Source organism: Artibeus jamaicensis, unplaced genomic scaffold (assembly GCF_021234435.1).
Source record: "Artibeus jamaicensis isolate MK-2021 breed Jamaican fruit bat unplaced genomic scaffold, CSHL_Jam_final scaffold_804, whole genome shotgun sequence".
NCBI classification, from domain to species: domain Eukaryota; kingdom Metazoa; phylum Chordata; class Mammalia; order Chiroptera; family Phyllostomidae; genus Artibeus; species Artibeus jamaicensis.
In genome coordinates this window covers 856,981-881,884 of record NW_026522055.1, presented here as the reverse complement: position 1 = coordinate 881,884, position 24,904 = coordinate 856,981, and the positions used below count along the sequence as shown (strand labels likewise).

General features: G+C 56.4%; 1 protein-coding gene across 8 annotated transcripts; it reads right to left on the bottom strand.

The window, feature by feature from the left end:
• Positions 1–354: 354 nt before the first annotated feature.
• KASH5 (KASH domain containing 5) lies at positions 355–24,106 on the bottom strand. Of its 8 annotated transcripts, none has more exons than XM_037140919.2 (21): positions 24,013–24,106; positions 21,676–21,813; positions 18,588–18,692; positions 17,912–18,098; positions 17,369–17,433; positions 16,268–16,334; positions 15,847–16,008; positions 15,247–15,364; positions 14,847–14,897; positions 9,689–9,766; positions 9,448–9,504; positions 9,079–9,138; positions 8,107–8,171; positions 7,860–7,947; positions 7,458–7,556; positions 4,665–4,723; positions 3,046–3,091; positions 1,836–1,900; positions 1,638–1,757; positions 1,363–1,532; positions 593–780 (listed from the first exon to the last, which is right to left on the bottom strand). In XM_037140919.2, exons 2-20 carry the CDS (start codon positions 21,716–21,718, stop codon positions 1,388–1,390), a joined length of 1,680 nt encoding a protein of 559 aa, XP_036996814.2. In that variant the 5' UTR covers positions 21,719–21,813; positions 24,013–24,106; the 3' UTR covers positions 593–780; positions 1,363–1,387. The 8 variants fall into 8 exon arrangements, with proteins under 8 accessions (XP_053515631.1, XP_053515632.1, XP_053515634.1 ...); XM_037140921.2 differs by having other exon boundaries at positions 1,638–1,754; XM_037140920.2 differs by having other exon boundaries at positions 642–683.
• Positions 24,107–24,904: the final 798 nt, after the last annotated feature.

The window sequence follows — 24,904 nt, the reverse complement described above, 5'->3', positions numbered from 1 at the left end:
TGTGCCCCACTGCCCCATTCACCCGATCTCACCCCGAGGGACTTTTTTTTTTGTTTCCCCAGATGAAAAAAGTCCTTAAAGGGAAACGTTTTGCTGATGTGGAAGAGGTGAAACAAAAAAGGGCAGAAGCACTAAAAGACACCAAAACTGAGGCGTTCCAAACTGTTCCGAGCAGTGAAAAAAATGTCTCGAAAGGTGTGTCACCTCAGACGGAGAGCGCTTTGAAGGTGACTGAAGTTTAGACGTGTAAGAATAAATACACGACTTTTATAAATAAATTCTGGGTGTTCTGAGGTCCTCCCCACATGCGAACATTTCATCCAGGTAATATTTAAATCTGCCCATTTATTTGAATGTAAGTGATACCTCAGTTAAAATGCAAATAACCAGAAACAAGCAATGAAACCCCCCAAAACTCCGATCGCCCTTGGGGAGGAGGAACGCCCCTCGGCCTGGCACTGCAGCGCCCCTCTGGCTACAGCTTTACCTTTGGAGGTCTAGCTGTGGCAAACAGATGGTCACTGTCTGTGGTTTGAGCAAATGACACAGCGGCCCACTGCCCAGGGGCCGCCTGCACCACACACAGTGGACATCTGTGCCGTGGGCCACATCTCCTCGTCCCTCTTTCTGTGCGGAGAGGCGCTCCATCTCCCTTGTTGCGAGGGGTGGTGCCGCCAGGCAGTCTGGCCAACGAGACGAGAAACGCAGGTCTGCTGCTGGCTCTGGGAAGGCTACTGCTTTTTTTCATAAAAAAGAATGGACCCCTCTGTCCCCTTCTCCCTGCAGATATGATGAATGATGGCTCAGTGCCCTCCATCCTCTGGGCACAAGGACCAGGAGGACCACAGAGTCACAGCGTGCCAGCCTGCGGTGGGGAGACTGAGCGGTGGGCCCACTGCTGTTCCCCGGGGCTTGTTTTGTGAAGAATATAAACCCCTAGCACTCACTCCGTCCCCGGGAGTGTTTCACTACTGTTAAGAAATGTAGGTAGTTGCTGCCGTGGCCAGTAGCTCGATTGGTTTGAGTGTCATCTCCATACACCAAGGTTGTGGGTTCAATCCTCGGTCAGGGCACATACGAGAACCAGCCAATGAACGAATCAATAAATGGAACAACAAATCGATGTTTCTCTTCCTTTCCTTTCCTCCCTCTCTAACACCAATAAATAAATTTTAGAAAGAAAGAAAAAAAAAGAAATGTAGTTGCTGACATTAAAAAACCAAGAGACTTCCCATAAAGACCCCTCCATATGGGGCTGTGGGTCCGGCAGCACCGTCTGGGGTTCCGGGGGCACTGGGGTAACAATCCCAGGTCACGGTGGCACCGCAACAGCAAGACGGTGAACCGAGCCGAGGAACTCACTGAACTAGACGTTGCTCTGAGGGGCTCACACGGGAGGCGGCCGCAGGTAGCAGAGCTGGAGGTGCGGCCAGGTGGGGGGCGGGGACTGGCCGAGCAGCAGGAGGGACAGCAGCAGCAGCAGCAGCAGCAGGCCCAGGACGGGGGCGGGGGTCAGCCGGTGCCCAGCGACCCTGGTGGGAGGTAGCACGGAGCTTAGGGTGGGGCCCAGGGGAGCGGGGGGGGGGGGGGCTGGTGTCTGACCACCACCTTCTCTCTGGTGACGCGCTGGGGCTGACCTGAGTCCGCGGGGGTGCAGGGGGCACAGGCAGAGCTGGCCCCAGACCGGCCTCCCGGCAGGAACCAGCTTCTTCTCCACAGGCACCAGGGCTTGGCGCAGGTCCGGTGCGGCAGGGCTGCTGGACAGAAAGGAGGGCGGGGCGGTCACGCTGGACTTTGTCCCCAAGTCCCCTCCCAGGCCCTGTGGGTCCTGCTACCTCTCAGGAGTGCTGCTTGGAAAGTGCCGAGGATGAGGGTCTCTCAGAGGGATGGACAGGTCAGTCTGGGAGGACAAAGGAGATGCCAAACTTGAGACACTGGGTCCTGGACATAAGGGACCCCACGGAAGGAGGCGGCACATGGTGAACGGCTCAGTGCGGGAGCTTCCCCGAGACAGGGGTTGGGGGCCCGGCTCTGCCAGCTTGTCTGTGTGTCCCCCAACATGTCACCCTGCCTCTCCGTGGGGCACTTCCCCCACTTGGTGGACAGGGACGCTGGCAGTGCCCACCTCCCAGGCCTGAAGTGGAGGCTGACTAGGGGACCAGAACAGCGCCTGGCACACAGTGGGTGTTTGGTAACTGCGTGAGCTACTCGGTTTGATCACTTCCACTTCTGTCGGGCTCTGGAAGAACCCAGCGGCCATAACAATACCTTACGTAATAACTAAATAATGACCGCGCAGCAGTCCCAGACACCACCGTTTCCACTGCTGTGAGCCTGTGCTGTGTCAGGCCTCGGCCTCCAGGACACGATCCTCAACCCTCCTCTCCACTGAGAGCTGGGGAAGGTCATCCCCACACTGGCGAGGAAACGCAGGTGGGGCCCAGTCTTCCTGGGAGGGGCGGCGGGAGGAGGTGGGCTTTGGGGTCAGGCTGCTCGGAGAGGCCATCTTGGGCGGCGTGACTGGCAGGGCCCCTCATTCTGGCTCTCACGTCCTCGGCCGAGGACTGCAGGCCCCGCACGGCACTTCCTTCCCTCCCTTTCCTTGACTGAGGGTGGGGACTGCCACCTGCCTCTTAGAGAAGCAAAGGAGCCCGTCCGTGTGGGGCTGGGCAGGGGGTGCTGTGCCCCAGCAGGTTCGGAGGCCGGCTGGGGAGGGCCCGGCCCCTTCCTGTGTGTGGGCGCGTGGGCGCGCGCATTTCGCAATCCGGGGGTGTAGCCACGTCTGTGAGGCTGGTAGCAGTCGAAGCCTGGTGTGTGCTGGGGGGGGGGGGTCCCCTGGGAACGCTCTGGCCGCCCACTGGCCTGCCGGCCACCCGCCCACAGCACCATCCGCTCTCATTAGCTACAGCGAGGGCCTTGTTATCTCCAACGATTTTTGTGTCTGCTCTGGGGACGTGGGGATGTGGGTGGGAGCTGGGGAGGGGTTGTGATGACATCAGTCCCCTCCAAGGGCCTGGAGTGGGGAGGGGTGCGGGGACTGCCTACCACGACCCGGGTCTCTGCTTCCTCCTCTTCCTCTCTTCTGGGCAACCTGGGGCGACAACAAATTCCCTGCGAGCGCCCTCCCTGGGCCTGGCCCCCTTTGCCCACTGAGGGGCTCAGGGGAACCTTGAAAGCTGGGGTCTAAAAGAGGAATGGGCGGACCCGGAGCCTGTGACCTCAGAAAGGGCAAGAGGCTCTCTTCGTTTCACTGGCTTTCTCAGCGGCTGCTTTCCCAGCTGACGCAGCTAGGAGCCCAGGCTTCCACTCTCGCTCCCCAGAACACCAGTCAGACCAGGGCTGTGGAGACCCTGCCTGCTGTGTCCTGCCTGCTGGGTCGCACCATTCTAAGTGAGTGTCAGTTTTACTGGGTCTTTTTCAGGACTGGGACTCTTGAACCCAACTGTGTGAGCGCCATCTCCATCCTAAATAATTTCTTTTAAGGGTGTGAGCGCCCGGCCCCTGCCCCTTGTGGTCACAGCAGCCTGAGCCCCTGAAATGCCTCTTTAGGGGTACAGGCCTCAAGCTGCCCGGCCGGACGCCCCTGGGGGACCCAGATGTCCACACTACCAGCCATCACCTTTCTTGGAGACAAGGGATGCAGTCCTCCAGTTTCAGAGCACACCCCCTCAGGATATATCTGTTTCCTGATATAGCACCCCAAAAGGAATCCAGACCCTCTTGGGGTTCAAGCCACTTCCAGGGTCGCAGGATCTCACCGCCTCCCTCTCTCCCGGCCTTTCCTATGTGCGGGCCATCCTGCCCCCGACACTCAGATGTGCAGCCCCCTCCCTGGCTGCTGCTCGGCCCCTTCTCCCTTCCATTTCTTGGTGACTGAGGGGAGGTCGCAGCTCCGGAGCCCCCAGCCCACCCAACGTCAGCTTTCCCAGACAAGCCCAATTAGAGTGGCAGGCAGCCTCATTAGCAGCTGCAGCCGGGAGTCTGAGAGTGGGGACGAAGAGGGGGTGGCACCACAGGAAACCGGAGGCCCCCAGGCCAGGCTGGGCGCAGACATCCAATGCTTTCTCCTCAAAGGCCTGCACACAAGCCCTGAACAGTCACAGGGTGGGCGGGAGCCCCGCGGCATTCTGCTGGATGCTCCCACCGACCCTGGCACAGAAGGGCTGAGCAGGGATCAGAGCCGAGGTGTCTGATTCCAGACCTCTCATGATCTCCCCCTGCTGGGTGCTCTCCAGGGGTCCGGTCTGGGGCTCATTTACCCCTGGAGGCCTTAGACGTGTTCAGTGACTGAGCTGTCCCATCTGCCTGACGACTGTCTTCTCTTACCTAAGAGTCTCCTATGTGAATACCACCCCTGCAGGACCCCATTCAGGTATCACCTCCCCAGGTGTCCCTCTCCCCCCATCCCAGGTGGGGTCAGCTGCCCAAATGTCCTCCTGGAATTATCTGGATCGGGGCTGGTTCCCCCGAGACCAGAGCAGGGCTGGGTCTGCCTCATCCTGGTCCACAGACCCAGGTTTGCCTCAGCATGAATGAATGAATGAATGAATGAATGAATGAATGAGCGACTCGAGGCTCTGTCAGGGCTCTTCCAGTTCCTGTACTCCACCCCTCTGAGAATCGAGTGTCACCCGGTTGGGCTCTGGGAGGAAGAGGCTTCTTACCACTTTGACTGCCCCTTCCTTCCTTCATGACGGTATGCTGGCTCTCCCTGGAAGTTTCTCTGTGGAGAAAAAAAAAAAGGTTAGGTCTCCTGGGCTGCAACACCTCTAGAACTCACCATCTTCTTAAAAAACCTGCTTTCCCCAGCTGCTGTGGCTCAGTGGATTGTGTACCGTCCTGCAAACCAAAGGGTTGCAGGTTCGATTCCCAGTCCGGGCACACGCCCGGGTTGTGGGCCAGGTCCTCAGTAGGGGGCGCACGAGAGGCAACCACACATTGATGTTTCCCTCTCTTACTCCCTTCCCCTCTTATTTCAGTAAGAATAAGTAAGTAAATAAAATCTTTAATAAGCAAACAAAAGCCTGCCTTCCTCTTGCCCGCCCCCCGACTTGGGGCGGCTCTGTCTTCACCCCAGGAGCAGAAGCCAGAAGCTGAAGGGTTGTTCTGGACCCCACCAAGCCCCTATTTTCTTCAGGGCCCAGGAGTCCAGGTCCCCCACACTTCTCACTTGGGCCCAGAAGGGGCTCAGTGTTCCCCTTTCAGGCCCCGTTCTCCTCCCAGGTTCCTGGACTTGAAGCACTTGACCATGTGCTTTCCCTCAGGACCAAGGTCTCTGATTTTTCCAGACACGGCTCGTACTATGGCTTCAACCAACCGGATACTGTTCTCTAAACACACCCAAGCCCCGCCTTTGCGTACCCACTGCCCCTGGGCAGCCCCCATCCCCCCCCCCCCGCCGCCACTTCCCTCCCCTCAAAACATCACAAAATAAACTCAGCATTCCCCTCTCCCATCCCCTTTTGTCACCCCGGATGCCAGCCCACCTCTCTGCGGCCCCCTCCCCCTGACCCCGACTCTCTGCCCAGCCCTGCTCCTCCATCCAAAGGCGCTGGCCTGGCTCAGGCTCCATCCTCCCCTCTGGACCATTGCATCAGCCTCCCCACTCAGTCCCCACGTGGCTGGCTCCCGAGGGGTATCCTTCTGCATCCAGAGATGCCCCTGCCCCTCCCTGCTCAGAGCCTCCGCTGGCTCGACGGAGAAAAGCACAACCTCTTAGCCTGGTTGCCAGGGAGCTCCTTTCACAGTCCGGCCCGGGGCCTCCTCTCTCACCAGTCGCCCCAACTGTCGGCTCCTCCCCACGCATACTCTGCAGTCTCACGCTGCTGCCACGTACACCACTCCCACTGCCCGGAAGGTATGCTTTCCTCACCCCGCTTAACTTCTCTCTTCTTCAAGATCAACTCAAGTGTTAGTTTCCCTGTGACCCAGGTACCGCCTTCTTTGGGCTCCCTCGGGGCCCACCCCCACCTCCAGCACACCTGTCCTCCGGCACTGCGATGGCCTGTTTGTGTGATCTCCACCAGGCCTTGCGTGCTACGGGGCCTGGGGCCTGAGCGAGGCCACGCTGGCCTCCGGGACTCAGGGCAGGGAGCGGCCTGAGGCCGGGTCAGTCTTCCCCTGGGTGGGGTGTCTGAGAGCGAGCTTGTGGCAGAAACTCATGTCCTTTGAGAGATGCAGTGGTGCCCTCCACCTATGTGACGGTGGACATGGGATCTCTCTGAGCCTCAGTTTCCCAGGAGGAGAACAGTGAGAGACCAGAGAGCCTACCTTACAGAGAATCTGGGAGAGGCAAGTGAGAAATTAAGAGTGATCACGTCAAAGAAAAACCCAGAAGCTTCTCTCAACCCAGGGAGAAAGTGAGCAGAGAAGTGCGTCTCCCTTAAGAAGGGTGAACAGCTTTGAATCGGTTAGATTTCACGACAGTAAGTTGTTTACAGAGCTGTTAGCCAAGTTTTCTTTAAAGAAATTCTTCCGGCACTACTAGATTAGAACCTCACTTTTTAGCTGTGGACATTTAAGCTGAGTTTTCTCAGTTATTTAAATGATGTAGTATTATTGCTCAGGTAGTTACAGAAGTCATGAAACATAGCTATCGTTGAGTTAGGGATTCCATAGGAGGCTGCTAAGGCAGACGCTTACCGTGCCTGTATGGTGTCAGCGAGAACAGTTCACTCCCCACTGCAGGACTGTTCCATTTACTTTATTTTATTTTTACTTTTTTAGGATTTAGTTGCTTCACTTAAAACCGTTTTCAATTACAGTTTACTTTCAATATTATTATTACTTTTAAAGGTTGTATTTGCATATGTTTAGAGAGAGGGGAAGGGAGGGAGGAGGGAAAGGAGCATCAGTGGGAGAGAGAAACATCAGTCAGTTGCCAGGGACTGAATCTGCAACTCAGGTGTGGGCCCTGACTAGGAATCGAACCAGCAACCTTTCGCTTTGCAGGGACGACACTCAAGCAACTGAATCACACTGGTCAGGGCGCTTTCAATGTTACTTTTCATTGGTTTCAGGTGTACAGCAGAATGGTTAGACAACTGTATGCTTTACAGAGTGTCCCCCCAGCTCCAATTATTTCCAGTACCCACCTGGCATATACATAGTTATTACTATGTATTACTGACTATATTCCCTGTGCTGTATTTCACATTCCCGTGACTATTTTGTAACCGCATATCACACCATTTAAAGTAAGGTGATTTCTAACAGTGTCTCCTAAACAACCACCACCAGCACTAAGGAATCTGTGTGTTTGCTTTCTTCACTTCTGGCTGCCACACCCGCAGGCCAGCCCCTACCCGGCAGGGATGGAGTCCTGGACGGCTTGGACTCCGGGTCCCTCAGGGGTCCCTCAGTCAACGTCTGCACATTTAATGAGGGACAGCACAGGTACATGGAGTCCCAGGCCCCTTCCCCTGCTCTGGATGTCTCGGCGCCCCTCCTGTGCTCACCTGTCCCTCAGCCTCCTCACTGCTCTCGTCAAGGCCCTCCTGCCACTGCCACACCCCACACAGGGGGCTGGAGAGATCAGCGGCTGCCTCTTCTTGTTTCTGGGACAGAAGTGGTTTCTGAGGTCAAGGAGGGTCAGACTAAGGCAGAAGGCGCGTCAAGGGTGGGGACGGAGATGGGCTGAAGCGTGCGGACAGGAAGAGGAAGGGAGCTGCTATGAGGCTGGACTGGGGGGTGGGTGCAGGCAGGACCCAGGGAGGGTTTGGTGCCAGGACCAAGAACTGAATTAGGGATGAGGTCAGGACAGATGGTCCCGAGGAGAGACAGCGCAGGGTAAGAGTCTGAGCTGGGTCAGAGTTACAGCTTCATGTGGGTTGGGGTGTTCCAGGGGGGGCCAGGCGCACCTGCTGAAGGGCCCGGATCTCCATGCCCAGTGATGGGGGCAGCAGCTTGGCCCAGTCCTCTCTTCTTGCCTGAGTCCCTTTGGGCGGCCTGGCCACACAGGTAGGAGGGGGAAGGCCTCTGTGCCTGCCCACCGCCTGCAGGTCGGCCCATGCTGGGGCTGCACCCTGCCCACCTCGGGCCGGAGGCTGGGGGCCCCTGCCCTGGGGCCCTCCTCCTGCCTCCCCCTCCCCCTCGTGTTCCACTCACTCATCTGGCCCCTTATGGATCTGACTCAGCTGCTCCTCTAGGTGTGAGATTTCCAGCTTCAGTTCCTGCGAAGCAGAGAGTAGGAGACACCTGGTTTTCCACTCTTTCCCAACCCCCACCGCGAGGCTCCTCTTCCAAGGTCAATCCCACTCCCCGACTCCCTACAGCTCCTCAAGATACATACTGCCAAGGGAAGTGGGGAAGAAACATAGGAGGCCACAGAGAGACAGAGCAGTAGGAACCCTGAAGATAACCTACCAACCAGGAAAATTAAGCAAAGGAAGGCAGACACAGAGACACCCAGAACGATAAATCATGGATGGACACATTCGCGGAGAGACAAGACACACGAGGTACAAGAGACTCCTGAAGACCAGGGACAGAGAGAGGTGTCACCCTGGAAGACAGGCCAGGTTCGGAGAGGAGCTGAGACAAAAACCTAAATCGGCCAGGCAGATACGCAGACATAAGGAGAGCGGTGTGGTGAGAAGACACCCGCAGAGGATGGAAAACAGAACGAGAGAGAAAGGAAAGACGGGGAAGAAGTGAAAAGGCAGAGAGCGGTGGAAAGAGGGAGGGACACTCCGTCAAATAGTGGAGGTGAGCTCTGGCTGGTGTAGCTCAGTGGATTGAGTGCGGGCCTGTGAACCAAAAGATCGCGGTTCAATTCCCAGTCAGGGCACATGCTTGGGCTGCAGGACAGTTCCTAGCAGGGGCCAGTTCCCAGCAGGGGACCCATGAGAAGCAACCATACATTGCTATTTCTCTCCCTCTCTCCTTCCCTTCCCTTCTAAAAATTAAAAAAACAAAACAAAACAAAAAGAAAACAGTGGAGGTGGAAGCGAGATGAGGAGACCTGAGACAAGATGGAGAGGCAGAAAGAGGCAGTAAATCTTGGAGGAGGCAAGGGAGAAGTGAGGAGACCCAGGCCAGCAGGGGGCCTCGGAGGGTGGGCCAGGGAACCCAGGTTACCTGAGTTGTTGTTCTGTACTCTTCCAAGGTCTTGGCCAGACTCTCTGCGTGGCAAGCGCGCTGGGAAAGCCCAAAGCCGACTGAGGCCGGGTCCAGCCCCAGAGACACTGAGGCAATGGGTGAGGGTGTGGGGTGTGTGTGGGGGCTGGGCAGGGTGAGCTTGGGGGCAGGGCCAGGGCCGAGGGACAGAACTGGGCTTCCAGATACTGCAGGGTCACACTCGTGACCTCAGGAGAACCCTCTGACCTCTCTGGGCTGCTTGCTTATCCAAGGATCAGAGCCAGGCAGGACTTCACTTTCCACAATCAGGGGCAGAAGACGGGCAGGTGCACATGGGAACAGATGTCACCCCCACCCCGGCCCCCTCACCTCAGAGAGGTCGGCTTCTCGTTGGCAAATGAGGTGTTCACACTCACAGAGCTGCCGCTGCCAGGGAAGGAGCCCGTCCATCTCTCCTGCCTCCGGGGACCCTCCTCAGCCCCGCCCTCCCCGGGCCTGCCCACTCCTGAAGTTCCCGGCTCTCTCCAGGCCTCAGTGGCTGGAATTGGAGGGGGCAACGATGGCCCTGGGGGTGGTGGAAAGCTGTCCAGGCACTAGGGAGGGGCGGCACCTTCAAAGAGTCCTTCTCCACCGCCAGCTCCTCAGTCCGCCTCTTCACTCTGTCCCGCTCGGCCAGCAGCTTCCCATTCTGGAAGGAGGAACAGCGAGTTTCGTTCACTTCAGCAAACCGTGAAGCTAATGCTCACAGCCGACCTTCACTGACACTTGATGTGCCTCAGGCCTCACGCTGACCACTGTATGTGTTTTATCCTACGGAAGCCCTCTGACCGTGCTACGGAATTTCAGCTTCGATTTCTCTGGGCCTCAGTCAGGGCGTTCCCCGTCCCCCGACTGTCCAAGTGGGGATAAGACAGGACCTGCTTCACGGGTTTGCTGTGAGGATTAAATGAGCTAATTGCTAACATTTACTGAGTGCCCTGCACATGTTAACTCAGTTCCTATTCCCTATTTTAAAGATAAAAGCAACTCAGATACGGAAAGGCTGAGTGACTTGCCCCAAGTCTACAAGTGGTAATTAGTACAAATACATGTTCATAGCACAAAGCATTAGAATAGTGCCTGACAGCCCTCGCTGGTGTGGCTCAGTGGATTGAGTGCCGGCCTGCCAAACAAAGGGTCGCTGGCTTGATTACCAGTCAGGGCACATGTCTGAGTTGCAGGCCAGGTTCCCAGTAGGGGGCGCATGAAAGGCAACCGCATATTGATGATTCTCTCCCTCTATTTCTACTTCCTTTCCTCTCTCTCTAAAAATAAATAAAACCTAAAAAAAAAAAAAAAAAAAAAAAAAACAGTGCCTGACAAATACCAAGTGTCTGGCATAACCAGATGATTTAAAAGCAAATCCTAAACATCGTATTAGTTCACATATAATAATTACTCCAGCATTTTAATCTCCTACTCAAGGGCCTTTCCTTTAGCAAAACCACAGTTCCTACCATTGTCACCCTTAACAAATGAACAATTCCTTAGTATCATCTCACAGCCAACATGCATTCTTCTTTTGTTTTGCCTGTGTCACAAATGTTTCACATTGACTGTGTTTGAAAGAGGATCCGCAGGCTTTTGGTTGAAATGTCTCCATTCTCTTGATCTGACAGTGATCCCCTGCCTTCCAGCCCTGGCACTTTTTGGGGGCCCTTCTTTTGTGGAAGAAACCAGGTTGTCTTGCAGCACTGGTGCATCTGAACTGGTTATAGGGTTCTTCTCCCCTTTGGTGATGTTGACCATGTCTCCGCATCTTTATTTCCTGCAAACTGGTGGGTTTTTCCAGACTCTTGCTCAACTTGTTGGCAGGTGGATTTCATGGGCTGCTGCTATACAAGGTCTGTCCAGACGGTTTCCAGCCATGTAATATGAAAAACTGAGACATCTATTGAAGACACAAGATACAAGAAACGCTGTGCATAGGACAATGACACTTCAGTCCCCTTCCAAGTAGGCACCCTGGGGCCTCACACAGTTCTCCCAATCTCCATCAGCTGCCTTGCTGTATTTTCCTGAATCTCACTGACAGTTGAAATCTCTTCCCTCTCCAGGGTGATTTAGTTCTGGGAAAAGTCAGAAGTTGCAGGGCGCCAAATCTGGGCTGTAGGCAGCTGAGTCACGTGGGTGATTTTACATTTTGCCAAAGAACCCTGCACAAGATGTGACGCAGGAGTGGGCGCATTGTCGTGACAAAGCTGCCAATCACCATTTGGCCACAGCTCCGGCTTTCTGAAACATCCAAGTATTTTCCATGGAGGAACGTTCAAGCTTAATGCAAAATTTGATGCAGATGTGTTGCTCCACTCTCCCAGTCATTTTGAATGTGACAGCCACACAATGCACAGGCTCACTCAACAGTGTCTACCGCCCCCACTGACCAGTACAGTGAAGTTGTCATTGTTCGTGCATGTGCATCCAGTCTGCTCTCCTTGGCTGCCAGGTCCCATCAATGTCACACAAACCATTCTCACATTAATACTGGTTGGATTTCCCTGGACAGACCTTGTTCCTGTCATGCTGTGCCATTCAGGAAGAATGTGATGTCTGGCTGTCCTAACAATGTTTTTACTGCCATCAACCTCTATTTTATAGAGGACATTGAGGGTCAGAGAGGTTAAGAAACTTACCCAAGGTCACATGGTAAGCGGACTCAAAACTCTAATTCCAAACCCTGTGCTTATAAGCCCCAGACTCTCCGATGAGCCAGATGAAGCCTTAGGTGAGAATGGGGAACCTGCTTCATCCCTGGCCCCAAGCTCATCACAGGAGGTAGAGACTAACGCAGAAACTGATAACGTGTGAGGAGGACTCTGATGAGGACTGCGGCCTGGGCTCTCTGGGAGCCCTGATGAGGGGCTTCCTGAGGAGCCGGGGCTGGGGCTGAATCCTCAGGAGTGAGAATAACTGGGAAAAACGAGGAGGCCAGGGGGCTGGGAAAGGGCAGTGGGCAGGGTGAGCTACAAAACAGGACTGAGAATAAAACGGCCCAAATTCCATTCTGGAGTTTCTGAGCACCAACAACCTAGTGAATTGCACTGAGTTTCGATGTGGGGCAGTCACAGAGGGGAAGCACTTCTGGCCATGAAGGCAGCTGACTTCCTTTGCCATGTTCTGGCGCCTCCTGGGGACACCAAGGCCAGCTCCTCCTTTTCTCTGGCCCTGGGGTTGCGAGTCGTCCATCAGCGGAGCTCCCTCCCTCTCACGTCGCAGCAGGCCTGCACCGCCAGGTGAAGGGCAGAGGAAGGACGGGCCAGGAATGCTGTGTCAACATCTGCCCACCTGGTCGGGATTTGCAGGCTGGATCCTGGGCTACGCGGCAGGAAACATGGTTACTCAGCCGCTTCTGCCCCCTTCTGCAGTAACCTGAGCCCCGCTCCGTAGGTTCTCCGTAGGAAAGCTGAGTGTCCAAGTGTCCCTTACTCCAGCATTATTCTTCGGTAACTCGAGAACTCGATCTATAGATGCTCTGTAGGCAGCTGCCAGTGAGGGGAAAGGTGGAGGGGAGGGATCCAAGAATAGCTCCAGTTATCGAGCGCCTAGGATGTCCCACGTGCAGCTCAAGGCACTTGAGCTGGCAGTAAGCCTTCTGGGCTGCGAAGACGCAGAGACTGCTGGTTGCCATTCACCCTGCTTATTCCTTCTTCTGCTTTCATTGGAGGTCCTTTCTCCACATGGGCAGGTGGGTCCCAGCCCCAGCCCTGGGGGGTGAATCAAGATGGCAATCTCAGCAGATTCAGGAGACTGGGCAGGTTGGCTAACTCAGCGGCCATTCTCCCCCTCCAGAGGCTGAGGATATTCTCCCAGCCTCCCTGGCAGCTGGGGTGGGGGGTTGTCACATGATCCAGTTCTACCAGTGAGAAGTCAGAGAGGTCTGACGGAAAGAGAGGGCAGAGAGAGGCGCATTTGCTGGGCCCCCTTGCCCCTCTGTCCTGTTCTAAGTGAGAACATGGAGTCAGGAGCTGTCGCAGCCACCTGTGATTACGAGGCTCGAGACAGACAAATAAGCCAAAGAGCTGCCAAACCTGCCCAGAGAGCTTCCAAACCTCGTGTTAATCAGCATTCCAGGCCTGTCAGGGCTGCGTTATCCATGCCAGAGACTGGTTTGTTTGGCTGTAATCATTTGCAACTTTGGCCAAAGAGACATAAGACGGAGGTTCTGCCAGGGGCTTTAGGGGAAATTTCTCCTTGTTCTTAAAAAGAGAAGTTCTGGAAGAAACAGTCACATCCTGCCTGCATCCCATGCCTCACACCTGCAGCCGGATCCCCACAGCCCCAAGGGAAGGATGTGTTTCTATTTAAACAGTAGAAAATGTTTAAATCTAGAGACAAGAGCCATGTGCAGATAGAGGTCAAAGATTTGGGGGGGTCAGACAGGGTCAGTATCTCTGCCGGACCTGGGCAGAGATCCTGAGGGTGTGGGGAGAGTTGAAGGAGAGAACACAGGCCCTGAGCCACCCCACGCCCGGGATCAGCCTCGAGGGGGCAAGAAGGGGTGCACTAGAGTCACAGAACCCCTGGGCATCTGAGCATCTGAGAGACGTGTTTCCCAGCTCAGTCACAGAACCAGCAAGGCATGCGAGCGACAGAACAGAAATAGCCCTGTGAGGGGCCGAGGCCCAGAGGGCCCAGAGAGGCCCCTGGGGCCACCGAGTCAGCAAAGCAGCTCAAGCTTCTCTGCGCCCCTAGAAGGGCAGAGAAGGGGCTGAGCGAGAGCCCCCGTGGCCTTTGCGGGGGCCGCTGGCAGCAGACACAGTGAGGACTGTACGTCCAGAGACCGGAAGGCAACGCCGTACTCCCAGTGGGTGCCAGCACGCAGCGGTGACTAAGGCCCAGGCCAGATGGGACAGTGAACATCAATCCTGCCCGGCAGGGAGAACAGATGTTGAGTGAGGACCGCCGCCTCCTGGAGCACTAAGGTGCTGCCCGAGGCTCCAGCAACTGAGATGCCACCTTGTGGGGGGACAGTGACAAGCTTCGTCATCAAGTGATGAGTTTCAATTTCCACCTAAATGGACTAGGTGGACCCAGAATTAGCTCAGACGACGATTTCGGCTTCAGACGAAATGTGGCTCGAACCAGATGTGGGGTGGAACCAGTCTGTTCATGTTACGTGCTGGGCCCTGGACTAAAAGCAGTCATTTAATTCCCATAATAACCCTGGTGAACTGACAGCCTCCTCTCCAATCTTAGAAAATGAAACCGAGGCTCGGAAAGGGGCAGCCACGCACCTAAAGGTTGCCTGTCATGTAAGTGGCAGAGATGGGATTTGAACTCAGGGCTGCCTTCAAGGCCTGCATTCTTTCCGCTATAAAAAAATACTAATACATGAACAACACTAGCTGTTAGTGAGCACTCCCCACGGGTCCAGCCTTGTGCCTTTACAAGCATCCCTCATTTAAACCTCACGTGACCCAAGGAGGGAGATTCTACTATTCTGCCCATTTTTACAGGTGAGAACACTGAGACACAGAGAGGGGACCCACGCTCATCTCGGTGGCCTCAGTGTGAACCCCGGCAGCCCACCTACCCCTGCCCTACACTCTGAGCGACCGGGGCAGCTCTCCCATGCATTGAGGTGACCTTACAGAGACGATTACACATTACTGGGATCCTGGGGTCCCCCCACCAGACTGAAGGGTGTTTGGTCCGCAGGCTTCTGGGGCTGCCTGAGGCACAGCAGGGGGAGCTGGGGAAGAGGGGGGGTGGGCGCTGGGCCTGCTCACCTCCTCCTGCAGAGTCTCCAGCTCCGCCACTAGATGCTGCTGCTCCTTTTCCTGGTGACCCCAGAGAGAGGACAGAGGCTTCTTTGGGGGCTTCCTTGCCCCCGTATTGTCCTTCCCACCACCCCATCCTACCAACTCGGGCCTGAGTCACTGAGGAGCTGGGCTGGGGCAAGGGTCTGGGGAGCCCTGACAGCCCCTGTTGTCCCCTTTGTCACTGGAGGAATGGCAAGCAGATGTGGCCTCAAAGTCTGAGGCGAGCAGGGCCTGGAGTGACGGAGGAAGCCTGGGGGACCTCGGCCACGTCCCATTCCGTAGTCAGGCTCTTGATCAGACTCCAAGAAGTGGGAAGGAGGAAGAGGAGAAAGAGGAAGACACCTTGTGCCCCTTGCCCGGGACCTACTGTCTGCCGGGCCTGGGCCAGAAGACCGCGATTCTGCTCCTCCAGGCTCTTGGCCAGGCTCTTCAGGTCCTCCAGCTCCTCGTCCACGGCCTTGGCGAGCTGCAGGGCCTGCTGGGTACTGAGGGGCAGGGGCATGTGGCCACGAGGGAGAGGAAGCAGAGGCCACAGACGGAGACCCACCCAGAGAGACGGGAGCAGCAGAGAAAAATCCCAGAGGGAGTGGGGGATGGAGACCCAGAGAAAAAGGAGGGGGGCAAAGCTGAGTATGGGGGACAGAGAGAAAGTTTCTACCTAAAAGACCGAGGGGTGGGTCAGGGCCCTCGAGAGCGGGAGACTAAACAGGACAGACTTGAGGAAGACAGTGCGTGGGGAAAGAGAGGCTGCTGAGATGGAGGACCAGAGAGGGACGAACGAAGTCTGAACCCTAGAGGCTGAGAGGTAAGAACCACGGGGACACAACAAAAGAGAAGGATAAAAGAGGGAATGAAGAAAGGGACAGGCGTGGGGTCACAGACAAGGAGCGGGAGGTGCAGAGAGCGAGGCTGGGGCCGTGGTCAGGAGGGACAAAGGGCACAGGCTGCGGCCCTGGGCCCAGCCCACCTGCGGAGCTGCTTACGCAGCGCCGAGATCTCCTCCCCGAGGCGCGCTGACCCCTCCTCGGCCGTCTCCACACTGCGCTGCAGTTTGGCGTTCTCCCCGGCCAGCCTGCGGTTATTGAGCTCCAGGTCCTCCAGGCTGCTCAGCAGGTCGGCTGTGCCGGGCCTGAGAGCAGAATGGTCCGGGGTCACCACCCACAGCCCCACCCGTTTTCCCCAGGGATGGTAGGCGGCGGGGGTGGTGGGGAGATGCGCTCCTCTGGACAAGGAGAAACAGGTGGGAGACAGCGGCTCTCCATGAGCTGTTGGCACAGTCCCTGTGCCTCACCCACTCCCGAAGGACCCCAAGTCCTAGCCAGGCCCTGGGCAGGCTGGAGCGCACGGGTGGGGGTGGGCAGGGTAGAGAGGGGCCCGAGGATAGGTACAGCTCAGGTCTGGGGTCTTCGCCTCCGAAGCTCTCCAGGTTGTCTGGCTCCTCGGCGTTTGGGCTTCCTGGAGGGAGACAGTCCCGGGGAGATCGGCTGCTCAGTGACTCTGGGTGTCAGGGTGACCCAGGCCTCTGGGCTTGGTCCTCCTCTGGCTTCCACCCTCACGTTTCCTCTGGGTGCTCCCTTCTGCTCCCAGGGCTGTCCTGACACCCAACATCAGAAAAGTTTCTGGTTCATCGGCCCCTGAGCTCAGGCTGGGTCTCCCACCAGGCCCTGGGACTTCCAGGCCCAACACGGGGCAGCACCTCAACTGCCCCTGCCCCCATCTGTTCCTCTGCCCAGCCCCACACCACTCACCACCTGGGTCCCCTGCTTCTCTTCACCCTCACCTTCTACTGGGGCCTAGGCCCAGTCCCCCTCCTCCCTGACTCCCTGCTCCTCTCTGTCCTCCTGGACACTAGCTCGCCACGGCCTCCTCCCCAGCCTCCAGGCCTCCGGCCTCTCCCTCCTGTCCCTCCGCACCCAGAGCTGCCCTGCCCCTCCCCTGCTCACAGCCCTCCCTTGGCCCCAGAGCCCAACGGGAGGAGGTTCAAGGAATGAAAAGTAAGCTTTTATTTGCGTTTGTTTTCCCAGGCTGAAGAAATACAACACAAACATCTGTTTGTGGAGCATCTCCAGCGAGGGAGGTCTAAGGTACCAGGTACCACGTGAACAAAGTGACTGACTAAATAGCAGGGCAAGTAACTAATCAGACTGTGGGATTTCTGCAGGAAAGGAATGCAGGTCTGTGAGCTTGTGAGTGCTGTGTGGGACCTCAGCCTGGGGCTTCCCTCTCAGATGAGAGGTGGGCAAGGCCTCATAGGGCTCTACAATAGGGCTGGTGTTCAGAGGAGGCTTGGGAAAGAACCCCAGAGGAATAAAACCCCCGAAGTTCAGGGAAAGTGGGGAGTCCATCGTGGAGGTGCCCAGAAAGCCAAACTCACAGCTCCAGGCTTGAGTACAAGTCCCATTCTATCTCCCACTCTGTCACTAAGTGGGAAGTTCCCCCAGTGTCTGACCCTGGGCCTGCCTGCTTCATTCTATATATAGCAATCTCACCAGATGGCAGTCGCTGGGAGGTCAGGGCCCCCTCGAAGGCGGTCTCCTCTTCCAGCTCTAATCGTCTATATCAAAGGGATGAGGCTTACAGCTCCCTGCAGCCACCCTCCAAGCCAGCAGGGGGATTCTGGGTGGCTGGAGGAGGGGCCAGGTTAGGTGAGAGCAGGCACGATGGGGGGGAAGGTGAAGCCAGATGGTAAGCGCCCGGGGCCAGATGGAAAAGCAGGAGGGCAAGGGCTGGGAGTGGAGAAGGGATGATGAGGGGTATCTGTCAGCCCCCCAGCACCTCCTCGCTTTTTTCTTCTTCTAGCCCCTTTTATTTCTGCCTCCTGGACCCCCTTTCACCTCCCCATCCCAGGCACTTTGTCCTTAGATCTTCCGCTGCTCCGCTAACCCCCTCCCCTCTCTTCACTTTTTCTCTCCTCAGCCTCTTTCCAGCCATAGGAGGTCCCTGTGCTCCAAGGGTGCTGGCTGCAGTAAGCAGGTATGAGGTTAGATCTTCAGAAGGACTTCCCAGGGGTAGGGGGAGGTACAGGGACCCACCCATCCAGCTGGCAGGCAGCGATCCAATCCCGCATGACGACCAGGAATGTGTCCAAGTCCACAGTGGCCTGAGGGCCCTCCCTGCTGGGGTCCAGGCTGCAGGCCAGCGTTTGGAGGCGTGTGTCCTGGCAGCCCTGTCCAGTCACAGCCTCCAGGTAGGCCAGTACGTGGGTCACAGCCACAAAGCCTGGGGACATAGCATGCCATGAGGGAGTCTGGAGCAAGCAGGGAGGGTGGTGGCTGGGGACATCAGGACGTCACTGGCTGGGCTGGTGGCACCCCTGCACCACAGCCCGGCTGAGGCAACTGGGGCAAGTCCTTTCCCTCCTCTGAGTCCATGCTTCCACCTGGCCTTTTTCACAAGTTGTCCCGACTGCAGAGGGGGACCAAGGAGGACCTGCTGTGCCCCACTGGCCCGCAGTAGCCCTCCCTCTACCTTCAGGGCACAAAAGCACCACCCTCTTCCCTTCATGTCCCCCACATTTTCTTCTTGCTGTCCTTGCCCAAAAGGCCTTCGTCCCCTTACACAGTCCCTCCTGAAACTTCCCACAATCACCCATGTCCTTCGAGAAGGGTCCTTGCCCATCCTTCTCTCTATGGCTCCCCAGTCCCCAGTGCCCCATCACTGCCCCTTATTATTCCTCGTCTCTCCCAGGCCCCGTCCTGCCCCTCCCACCTGTCCTCTGGGGGTCACAGGCTTCGAAGGTGGACTTGAGTATTTGCTCCTCTGAGCTGAGCGGAGTCCCCGGGAGCCCCTCCTCCGGCTGGTCCCAGAGGTACACTGAGGAGACAAGAGGGCCAGTCAGGAGAAGACTGACCCAGGTTTCTGCAAAGGGCGGGGGGATTCCCTCAGAGCTGCCTGGAGTTGGGGCTGGTGGGGCACAGGAGGAGGCTTCAGCCTCCTGCCACCTGCTGGGGGCAGCAATGTGAGGCTCTTTGCGTCAGCTCCCTGCCTGCCACCCTGGGGATGTGAGCCCCATCTTTCAGACCAGGAAGTCCCTGCTGCTGTCTGATGCTTTGTGCCCAATCCACTCAGGTGCCCAGATAGCCAATGAACCATCAGCCTTTCCTCCTCGCTTCTCCTGCCTCCCAGGCTCAGCTCAGAGGGGGACAGAGGCTGGGGAGGGCAGAGAGGAGAGGATTCTGGGAGGAGCTGAGGGTGACGAGGCCCAGGAGCTGGGAACAATCCGATAACATTCTGGCAGCCTGGATCGATTCTGCCTGATGCATCTCCGGTGGTAGCCTGCTTGGTGGGCTGACCTCTCCCCTCTCACCACCCGCAGGCAGAGCTTGCCTCCTGGGAGTGCAAGGCCAGGGGCTCAGTGCTCAGCTGCGCTACTGAGGGCAAACTGCTTCTCTTTTTGGAGCCTGAGTTTCTCTACCCGTAAAGTAGAGGCAGGCAGAGCGATCCCCCGCTCCACTGCTGGGAGGGTTAGATCCGTGTGTGTGCAGAACGCACACAAACACACACATTGTACGTGACCTAGAGTCTGCTTGCCCGCTGCTGTATCCGCAGTGTCTGCACACAGTAGGCACTCAATAAATGCTCCAAGATATAGGAGGAGGTCCTCTATCTCCAGAATCCCTGGAGCAGCCTGGCCTCTTTCCCAGGGCTGGCAGTGACCCTCAGGACGCCCTGCACAGCTGGGTACAGCAGCAGGCTGAGCACAGGCTTCAGGATCTGGCAGACCCAAGGGGCAACCCAGGCAAGTGACTCAGCCTCTCCGAGCCTTAGTTTCTTCCTCTGGAAAATGGGCGTGGTGTTCCCTTCCTCTTAGAAATAAAATGAGATAAAATCTGGAAGGGCCCTGGCAGAGGGCCTGGCATGTGGTGGAAGCTCAGGAATAGAATCGCACATTTACTCAGCCTCTCCTGAGGGTTTTCCAGCAGGGACCCTGCTGGCTGCTCTTAGCGGCCCTGCCTTACAGGTGAGGAGACGTAGGCGCAGAAAAGTTAAGAATTGCCCAAGGCCACCTGTTTGACACGTGAGTGTCCTTGATCATCCCTCTAACTCTTCGAGGTCTCTTTGTAGTGAGTTCAAATTTAACCCCCTTTGGGTTGAACCCATGCTCCTGGGGAAGGGGAGCAGGAGCCCACAGCCAGGGGAAACACCAGGGCTTGCCCCCAGGGCTTTCTCTGTGCTCTGTACTCTTCTTTCTTCCTACCACTGGGCTCCCCAGATTGTGGAGGAGGACCCTGAGGTCCAGCGAAGTCACTTGCCCAGGGCCACTTAGCTAGGGAGCCCAAGACAGAGTCAACCCAGGACCGTAGGCTTACAGATTACAGGGGTTTGAGGATCTGCTTGTGTCTATGGTCTCTTCCCAGGGCCCTGCAGGAAGACGTCATTGTGCTTCTCCCCCGTCCTCTTTCCCTCCTCAGTGTCTCTGCTTCTCTCTGTCTCTGTGCCTGCCCATCTCTAGTTTTCTGTCTGTCTCTTTCTCGCCCTCTTCCTCCCCATTTCTCTCTCCACTGCCTGCATGTTCCTTGGGTCAATTTTCTTTTGTCTGTGCTTCTCCTCTCCTGTCTCTGCAACTCTCCGGGCCCCGAGCCTTCTCCCTCCTTACTCTGCTGTCTCTGCCTTCCCGCCCTAGCCTGGTCCTCCCTCCCTCCCTTTCCTTCAGGAGTCTCTCAAGGCTGGCTCAGCCCTGGCCCATGGGTTTTTCGGTGGCCGAACGCCCTCTGCTGGCGCTGGTGAAGTTTAGATGTCGGTCACTCGGTCAGTAGGCCCTCAGGTGCCCGCACTCAGGTGCCTGCCTCCTACCTTCCTTCCTGGAAAGCCTCCTGAGGCCACAGTCCAAGCGTGGGGTCCTGAGAAAAGACGCAGGCTCTGCTGCTGCTGGACGCCGGGGGCCTCTAAAAAGGGGCCCTGCCTCTCCCCGAGGGCGGGAGTCTCCTTCCCATCACACTGGGCTCCGGCTTGGTAAATGTCAGAGAGGGGAACCTTGTGTCCTCCTCCCGAAGCTGGCTTTCACATGCATTTGGTTTGCACCCAGCCAATTCAAGGATAGTAACTGAGTCCCTACTATGTGTCAGGCATTGTCATAGGGCAGCGCCTCACCACGTGTGGTTTCTAAGCACTTCAACTGTGGCCACTGTGAACCCAGATGCTCTATTAGTACAGACCACATGCCAGACCTTGAAGAGTCAGCATGAGAATACTGATCGTATGATACTATCGTGGGTAAATGAGGTTAAATAACATCTATTATTGCCATTCATTTGGTCTGTTTCTTTTTTTAATTTCTTTTCAAGGTGGCTACTCACAACATTTAAAATTACATGTGTGGCTTGCACGTTGGACAACGCTGCTGCAGGAACTGGAAATGCCAGAGTGACTCATACAGACCCTTCCTGGGGGAGCTCACGCTCTGGGGGACGGGCGGTGGGGTGGTGAGACAGAGACAAGCAGACAGACAAGCTGATATCAGTGCTGTGAAGGGAGGTAAAGCTGGAGAGAGGAGAAGGTGTGAAAAGGCAGACAGCAGAGGGCTGAGGGAAGCGAGGGGTGAGTCTGCAGTCATTGTCAAAGCACGCGCCAGGCAGGGGGCACAGCACATGCAAAGGCCTCTGCTCTGGCCTCCCAGAGCCAAGGGGGTATGAGGTCCAGACAGGTGGGCACACGGCAGGCTCCCTCCTTCCCACCCTGCACCGAGGTGGAGCCATCAAGCCACCTGTCCCAAGTCCCAGAGTCACAGCCTGGTGCCCGTTCACCTACTGCTCCCTCCTCATCCTCTCATGGGGTCAATAGGGGCCCAGCCACCTACTTTGTGAAGCAGGACCATCCGCCTGGTTCTCCGGTAGGTCCATGGGCCGCCCTTGTTGCTCCAAAGCTGCTGGCGAGGCTAACAGCTGCCCTCCATCACTGGGAGGGACCGAAAAGGGACTGGCTATTTTGAGAGCTCCTGGAAGGACAAGCAGAGGAACGGCTTCTTCAGACCAGCCACCCGAGGGTGGGGACCTGCCCTGCCTCACCTGTGCCTTGGGCGGCTCTGGGTTCTCAGAACTTGTCTACCCACCCGTTGCCATCGTAGCAGCTCCTGCTCGGACCTGTTTTATAGATTGGAGGTGTGGGTTGGGAAAAGGGGGACCTGAGGAGTGGTTGGCAGAGATCACAGGGGGGGGCTAGGGGGTGGGGATGACTGCCTCTTCACCATGACCTCCTCCCCACAGCTTGCCAATCCCCATCCCTGTCCTTCCTGCCCAACGACTAACTGACTCTACCGTGTCCCCTTCTCTCCATCCCTATGGCCCAGGCTCCGACCTCATCCTCTCCCATGGGCTCTCATTGCAGCCTCCTTCCTGGTCTCCTAGACTCCTCCAGTCCATCCCCACAGAGCTGGTCTGCCCTTCCTCTGCTCAATGTTCTTCCATGGCTCCCCAGTACCCTAAGGACCCAGCATAGACTCTGGACTTGGCATCCAATGCCCTGCATGACTGGCCCTGCCCATCTCTCCACCCCAAATCACACTTGTTGCTCCAGCTATGCTGAACTGCCATGCTATTCCCCAAACCAGGCTTGCTGTTCCTGCCTCTGGGTCTCTGCCTGGGGCAACCCTTCTCTGTTGGCAACCCAGGTCTCTGCCTGCTTGCCAACCCTTCCAGTCTTGGCTCAGGTGTCCCCTACTCCAGAAAACATTTTTAAAGGAGGTGCTGTCGCTGGGTTCTGGACCACCCTGGCTACTGACATCCTCACCATATCTGCCTGTATTTGGAACTCTTGGCGTCCCACTTGAGTTTGACCCTATCTCTCCCCAGCTCTCAGCCCTCCCATGGCTCCCCAGTACCCTCAGGACTAAGCCCTAGCCCCTGTGGTTGATGTGGCAGAGTGGTCCCTGTTACTCCTTGCCTCTTTTTGTCACTCCTCTCCACTGGCCTACCTCCAGGTCCCTCACCCTCACCACAACCACAGGAACTTAGCATCTTCCCACATCCATCTCCCCTAGGCCTAGGCCACATTGTAGCACCATTTCCACCTGTGCCTCTTGCCTGGGTCCACAGACCCCTGGGGAGCCTTCCCAGGTCCCTGGAGCAGTTAGGGACTCCCTCTTCTGTGCCCCCCAAGATGCCCTGTCGTGCCTCCATTACAACGAAGCTGACCATTTTACTTCTTATTCCAACTCCAGACTGAAAGGGTCACTATTGATAATTACACTGATTGAGGGTGGGGGGCTGGGAGGGCAGGGGGAAGTGGTGGTGGGGAAATGGAGACAGCTGTGTACAAACATTAAAAAATGATTAAAATAAAAGTAAAAATAAAAAAATTACATTAGACAACGGTGTCCATCACGCTGAACTGGCACACTGGGGCAGACGGTCAATATTGGGTTTCTGGGGCCTGTCTGTCCTTACCTCACCTGTTTGGCTCCCCTTCCCTCACCAAGTATTTCCCACACCCTGCTTTCCCTGGCGCCAGAGGGGGTTCACAGCTGTGGCATGCACACTTCTTGGTGGCTTTTAGAATATCCTAGGAAAAAAGGTCGAGGAGAGAACTTTCTAGGGTTTGGATGACGCTGATGGGTGGGGTGCAGAAGGGGGGGCAAAGACCCTGAATCCTAAGTGAGGAAGGGTGATTTCAAGGGTGCTGACAGGCACTGGGGGCTTCTGCCAAGGGCTGGGGGGACAAACTCAGGGTGAGAAATGGAGGGAGACTATGGTCAATCTTGGGGGGCTTTGGCGGGGAGGGGCTATCAGGACTCACGCAATATTTTGGGGAATTTTAAGGGGGTCTGGATTTTAGGGGGTCTCTGGCTGGATTTTTGACTGAATTTCAGAGCTTGTTGATATTTGGGAGGGGAATTAGGATTTTGAGTGTTTCACAAGATTTCTGGGGATCTGACAGGATTTGGGGAGGAAGAGGAAGGGGATTTCAAGGGAGTGAGTCTCCAACAGGGTCCAGAGTCTGACAATTCCTATTTCTGACAAGATTTCAGGGGTCATCTATCAAATTTTCTGGTGGGTTCCCTCCTGTATTTCTTAGGGGTCGACATTTTTAACAAGCTAGGGAAGGCCCTGATATCCGGGACTCTCCCCCACGATTTCGGCGCTTTGCCACGAGTTCGGGAGGGGCTACTCTGGGGAACATTGCCACAGCCAGGACGCACCTGGGGCCACGTCCCACCCTCGGGACGCAGGCGAGGGTCACGAAGGACGAACGGCAGTTGTCCGGCGTGGAAGTGAATGAACGTCACTCCGGCGGGAAAGGCGAAGAGAGTGTGAGGCGACAAACAACAAACCGCGCGCGCAGCGCCTAAGCCCCGCCCCGTCTGGGCTCCTCCCCAAACGCAGGCGCGCTGAGGGAGAAGGCGCGTGCTGGTCGAGCCGTCAACTTGCGGGCAAGGCTGCGCATGCGTACTGCGGCCCGAACGCGCTCCTGGGCCTTGGGAGCAGGCGCATGCGTATTGGCAGGGTGGGTGAAGGTTAGTAGGATTACCGCCGGTTATGGAAGGGTTTTGAGGGTCTGTAGCTGTGCCGGTGTCTTCGCTGGGGGCCTCAAGCTTCGGTGAAATAAACTCAAGCAACGGAGAGTTGGACTGAGAGTCTCCTTGTTTATCCCTACTTATCAACTACCAAGCCGTGACCTTTCTGCCTTCTGTTCCGTGACAGGCTGCCCGTCACCGTCACTAAAATGCCCTGCTCTGTACTGCCAGCCTATTCCTGCGTCCTTTTGTGTCTTCAGTCTCAAAGTATTAATAGATCCCCGAAGGATTCTTTCCCCAACTCTTCCATTCATTCCTTTTTAGGAAGAGAATTAGATCCAAAATTGACTCCCAAAAGGGAGATTTGGGACAAAAGATGTCCCAACCACTCAACCTCTCTACTAGCTCGAACTACCCACTTTTTAGAGGTTCTCATGGCACGTCTTAAAACGTGACACATTCTGTATTTCCGATCTGTCACCCCCCAATGTGAGCTATATGCAGCAGGAGACTGGGGGCTAGAACATGCCTGGCCCAGTGTGGGCACTCAAAAAACAAACCAAATAAAAGTTGAATG

Excerpts from the sequence above, each read along its gene's own strand:
- KASH5 (XM_053659656.1), bottom strand. The coding sequence starts at position 21,718 with ATGGACCTACCGGAGAACCAGGCGGATGGTCCTGCTTCACAAA. Across the intron at positions 18,693-21,675 it reads GGATGGTCCTGCTTCACAAA|TGTACCTCTGGGACCAGCCG; the intron begins GTAGGTGGCTGG and ends TTGTCTCCTCAG. Across the intron at positions 7,557-7,859 it reads AGATCCGGGCCCTTCAGCAG|AAACAAGAAGAGGCAGCCGC; the intron begins GTGCGCCTGGCC and ends CTTCTGTCCCAG.